Below are 4,692 nucleotides of genomic sequence, written 5' to 3' on the forward strand. Positions count from 1 at the left end.
CGGCTCCGCCCCCGGCCGGCCACGCCCCCGCCGGTTTCCCCATCCGGCCGCGAGACGCTCTGGAACGGTCGCTGCCGCCCGAGCCACAAACATTGCTGCTTCCGCGCGACACCAAGGGCCCTGCGCGTTCCGGCAGGCGGCGCTGACGCGGACACCCCGTCGTACCCTGTGTTCCGGGGGCACCGTGAAGAAGCCTTCCTTACGGATACATTTCAGACGGATCTGCTCGGGCTCCGGCTCGGGCTCCCCCATGCCGAGCGCCGCCGCGGCTCCTCCGTGCGCAGGCGCAGACTGCGTGCTGCCGCGCAGGCGCGCAGCTTACTTCCGGGACGCCCCCTCGCTGGCAAGTGTTGGCAAGGGGAGCCCCGGCATTCCCCAGAGGACCTCACCCCTCACGCGGGCCACACGCCTGCCTAGTTTCAGTTGCGGGCGCCTGCGTCCCACATGAGCAGGGAAGCCTGCCGGGCCGGGGAGCTGTGTGCCTGACGCCTCCGAGGGGCGGACAGGGGCCGCGGGGGCGGGGCCATTGGAGGGCGGGGCCTCGAGAGGCGGGGGCGGGGCCACGAGGGGGCGTGGTCGCTGTCCGCAGCTTGCTCGGGCACAGCGGAGCCGCTGCAGCTTGGGCCTCCGGGCTGTCCTGTCCTCCCAACTAGAAAGGCCGGCTCAGAGGGCGCCTGGGGACGGCACCCCGGGGAAGGGCAGCCCTGTCGGTGCTGAAGGAGCCACGTGTCCCTTGGGGGCCTTTTCACAGACATCAGGGAGGCAAAGTCTTTCACTAAAATATGTATATTTAGTTCATTTTAGTTTTTTGAAGTCATGAGCTTTTAGCTTGGAGGTCGGAGACCTGCCCCAGCTGTGGCAGGCGGGCCGTGTCCCCTAGGGCCTCCCAGCTGCTGCGGCAGGGAGGCGGGACGCGGGCACCAGCCTCTCCTGGCCATCCGCAAGCAGGTTGTGCCTGAAGCCACACCGCAGCCAGCGTCTGTGGCCGCAGCACCAGGCACTGAGGTGGCCACGCGGCCACTCCCACGTGGCCAGACTTGCTCCCCGCACCGTGGCCGGGGCCAGGGTGCCATTGGAGCCCTCCACAGGCAGCAGAGGGAGCGCTTTCAGCCGGACTCCCCCGCTCTGCCAGGGCCCCGCCCCCTCTGCTGTCCTGGGTCGGGTCCCAGCCACACTAGGAGTCCTGAGCACCGTCCGGTGCCCCTCCCCCGGAGGCTGACCTTTCACGTGAACCCTAGGCTCACCCCGGCTCCTGCAGAAGCGAGAGGGACGGGATCAGGCAGGCCCTGCGGCCCATCAGAGGCCATGCTCCCCGCAGGGCCAGCTTGGACAAGTCCACTCGGGCAGGGGCCCGACCCCCGTCCACCGAGCTGCCAGCAGCGGTGGGGCAGAGATGGACAGCGGGGCTGGGCGAACCGGCCACCCCGCCAGAGAGGCACGGGGCGCTAGCCGGGCCACGCCTTTATTGTGGGGTGTGCGGGCCGTAGGCGGCCACGGTGCTGGGGTTCCGGTGCAGACAGTAGGGGCCCCAGCCGGCCTCCTCCTTGATGGTTCTCTGCTCCTCGTTTGTGGCGGAGTTGTAGCTCTGCAGGGTGTCCTGTGAGGCCCTAGTGATCACGATCTGGGGGATGATGAGCTTCCTCTTTCCCCCTTTCGCCTTCCCGTTAGGTTTCTCTGGAAGGAAGAAAACACCAGGTGCTGACTACCAGGCCCACAGGAGGCTGCCCGAGAAGCAGGCACCGGCGTGGTGTGGGAGACGCCCAGAGGTCCCCATGGCCAGCCCCAGACACCCTTTTTGGAGGAGGGACAGGAGCAGCTTCTGGCGGGCAAGGGTAGCTTATAGGGCCGACCGAGGGGGTAGGCCCCAGCGGTTCCAGGGCGAGCCCTGAGTGTCCCCACAGGCTCCACTGGAACATTGGGGAGACTGGCCTTCCTGGCACTGGCCACTGCAGAAGCGCCTGTGGCCACCACACGTCCCCTGGGCCAGGTCCGGCACAGGCTGCTGGGGTGGGGGCCGCCTGTTCAGGTCGTCGGTTCACACACTGCTTTGCTAAATGTGGGCCTCCCCCCGGCCCCGCACACCCCAGACACCTAAGCCCTGGGCAGCCCCGAGGGGGTGTGTCCACCCTGCTCCTGCAGATGCAGGTCCGAGGAGTATCCAGCTGCTGGCAGAGGGCGCAGCCCCCCAGCCTGGTGCCTGGGCTCCAGAGCCCCCACTCTCGACCACCAGGGGCCCAAAGCCTGACCCCTCACAGGTCACTGAGTCTTAATCATCATTAAGCCAAAAGCTGCATCTCGTGGTCTTTTGTGTTTCATTCACGTGGATATCACTTTTCCACCTCTGCAGTCACGTAGGCCACGGCGAACAGCACACAGGAAAGGCGGGCGCTGGCCACCCACGCCTAGACACGCGTCATGGATGTGACTCGGCTTACTCCGACCTCTGCCATCGCCAGGCAGTGCTGTGGACATGAGCCCTTCCGTGGTCACGCGGACAGCCCTTCAGTGGCCAGGGGGACACCGCAGGAGCCAAGCTGTTCACAGAGGCCGGACGCAGACATTCCCGTGGCCTCCAGGCCTGTCCGTGCCCTGCGGTGGGAGTGAGTTCACCCTGGTGCCGGCTGACCCGCCGGCTGTGTGCTGAGGGAGGCACCCTGCACAGCCCGCCGGCTCTGCCACAAGAGCGCCTGGCTTCCCCGGGACCCCAGGGGCCCCCTCTTCTGTGCTGTTTTAGGGCTGAAGGAAAATGTGAGCCTTTAATGCTGTGTCGACTGCCTGGGCACCTGAGCCAACACTCGGGCGCCCACCCACCCTGCAGGAGTCTGTGGAGGCCGCTGCGGACGCGCCCAATCCCCTGGTCGCCCCTCAAACGGCCCCTGCCCGGCGGAGACGTGCAGGCCGCAGAACAAGAACAGCCATCGCGAGGCCCTGTCCAGCGGGCCGTCCTCTCTCTTCCTGAGTTTTAAAGCTGCTCCGCTGAGAAACACGAGACCTCCCAGGGGTCTCGGTGCTTCCACGCTGGCTTCCAGCAGCCACGTGACAGGTGACACGTGTGGGCCCCACGGTACGCGGCCCCACTTTCCAGCCAGGATCGAAGCTGGAACCAGCTGTCGGCTGCAGGCCCATGAGGGCGGGCTGGCAGGGCCGCCCAGGCGGCTCACTGGCTCATTCAGACGTCACGATGGGCAGACTGGGGTGGCTGTATCTAGAGGTCGTGAAGGCAGAACCCCAAGGGTGGCCTGGGAGCCCTCTAGAGAGAAGGAAGAGGCCAGAACGTGTCTCTGCCGCCTGAGGACGCATCGGTCGGGAAGGGGCTCGCGGGGCACCAGGAGAGCAAGAAACAAACGCTTCAGCGCCGGCCGCCCAGCTCCAACGTCCCCATCATTTCTCAGGCAGGGTCGGGTTGTTGTTTTAAGTAGAATTTCCAGTGTTGGAATCGGCTGATGGCAGCTGGGTGTTGGCCCCTTGAGGCGTGCAGCTCGCGGGTGCCGCACTGCGCCGTGTCGAGCGGAAACATCAGAGCCAGCTCAGCACGCAGCTGCCGCGCGTGTGCCGGCCCTCCGCCCACCCCTGCTCCAGCACACAGGACCCCAACCCCCGCCGACCCCAGACTCAGTGTGCCTTGGTTTTGTGGGGCGGGAATTCAGGACAGCCGCGGCTGGGCAGGTAGCAGTGATGGCACACGTGGCAGGCCCGTGGCATCTGACAGCCCCTGGGGACAGCCACCACAGGGCTGCGGCTCAAGGACACTTGCTGGGAGGAACAGCATCACCCGAGGCTTCCAGTGTGGCAGCAGGGCTGGAGGGAACAGAGACAGGGAGCCCCGAGGACTGCAGGTGGCAGACACTCCTCACAGCAGGGCGGCTGGGCTGCAACAGCCTCAGCGCTCGGCCTCAGGGAGCCGCCGCAGCCTTGCGGGAGGAGGCCGAGCCTGCGCGGGCAGAGGTGACTCAGCTGCCAGGGCCGGTCACTGCAGGGAGAAGGCGCCCGCGCTAAGTAGTGTCTGTGCAGTCGAGGCAGCACCCATCTCTCCCGGGTTTCTGAGTGTAATTCACGGCGACGAAAAAAATGCCCTTTCTATGCCTGGGTGACCAGAGACGGGGACGCCACACCGCCCGGTCCCCAGGGCCCGCTGCCTGCCCCAGGACCCACGTCCTCTCCGACCTGCCGGACGCTCACTTCACTAAGGTTTGCACCGTTAGGCTGAGGTCTGACCCCTCCACATCTGTCGGGGGAAAGGAGAGGACTTACGAGACCCACTCTGGACCCTCCTCCTGCTGACCGCCTGGCTTCAGACCTCCACGCTGCCTCGGCGGAGCCGGGCAGGCCCTCACCCGGGGCGCCAGGGCCTTCCGCCAGGGCCTTCCCAGACTCCCTCCGTCTCTTCAAAGAACTTGACGCTGTGTCCCTCCTTTTTGAACGGCTTTATTGTGCTGTAGCTTGCCAGAAATGCCGCGGCTAAACACACAAGCCCACCACTCCGGAACTGGCAGCCGGCACTCAGGCTGTAGGAACTTGGCTAAGAGCACTCTGCGCCCCCCTGGCCAATGGGCGCCCCGGAGCCCGGGCTGCCGGTGGCCTCTTCTGGACAGACAGGGCTCAGGCCAGGCTCCTGGCCCTTAGGGCCCCCGACTGCCGGACACTGTGCCCTGGACACCCGCCCTTCTTTCCCGAAAGCTCCCGTCTCCCAGG

The 4,692-nt window shown here is 66.5% G+C and overlaps 3 protein-coding genes across 3 annotated transcripts in view; 1 reads left to right on the forward strand and 2 right to left on the reverse strand.

Annotated features, from left to right (window-relative positions):
* Positions 1-389, reverse strand: part of CDK10 (cyclin-dependent kinase 10) — a 4,771-nt gene extending 4,382 nt beyond the window's left edge. The window contains exon 1 of the mRNA XM_004679564.2: positions 166-389. Within this exon, the coding sequence (XP_004679621.1) occupies positions 166-252 (87 nt within the window). The 5' untranslated portion in view covers positions 253-389. The remainder of the gene's footprint in view (positions 1-165) is intronic.
* Positions 390-826: 437 nt separating this feature from the next.
* On the reverse strand, positions 827-3,126 carry SPATA33 (spermatogenesis associated 33). The gene is made up of 2 exons (XM_012722846.1): positions 3,069-3,126; positions 827-1,674 (listed from the first exon to the last, which is right to left on the reverse strand). Exons 1-2 carry the CDS (start codon positions 3,124-3,126, stop codon positions 1,463-1,465), a joined length of 270 nt encoding a protein of 89 aa, XP_012578300.1. The 3' UTR covers positions 827-1,462.
* A 1,323-nt stretch (positions 3,127-4,449) lies between these two features.
* CHMP1A (charged multivesicular body protein 1A) overlaps positions 4,450-4,692 on the forward strand; it is a gene marked incomplete at its 3' end in the record, with an annotated part of 3,535 nt that continues 3,292 nt past the window's right edge. Inside the window, exon 1 of the mRNA XM_012722847.1 lies at positions 4,450-4,507. Coding sequence (XP_012578301.1) covers positions 4,450-4,507 — 58 coding nt within the window. The remainder of the gene's footprint in view (positions 4,508-4,692) is intronic.

This window comes from Condylura cristata, unplaced genomic scaffold (genome assembly GCF_000260355.1).
Source record: "Condylura cristata isolate star-nosed mole 26May11 unplaced genomic scaffold, ConCri1.0 scaffold00009, whole genome shotgun sequence".
In the NCBI taxonomy this organism is placed as follows: domain Eukaryota; kingdom Metazoa; phylum Chordata; class Mammalia; order Eulipotyphla; family Talpidae; genus Condylura; species Condylura cristata.

Coding starts and splice junctions, on each gene's coding strand:
- SPATA33 (XM_012722846.1), bottom strand. CDS start 3,126: ATGGGCCTGCAGCCGACAGCTGGTTCCAGCTTCGATCCTGGCTGGAAA. Junction 1,675..3,068: donor TGGCTGGAAAGTGGGGCCGC/GTACCGTGGGGC, acceptor TCTTCCTTCCAG/AGAAACCTAACGGGAAGGCG.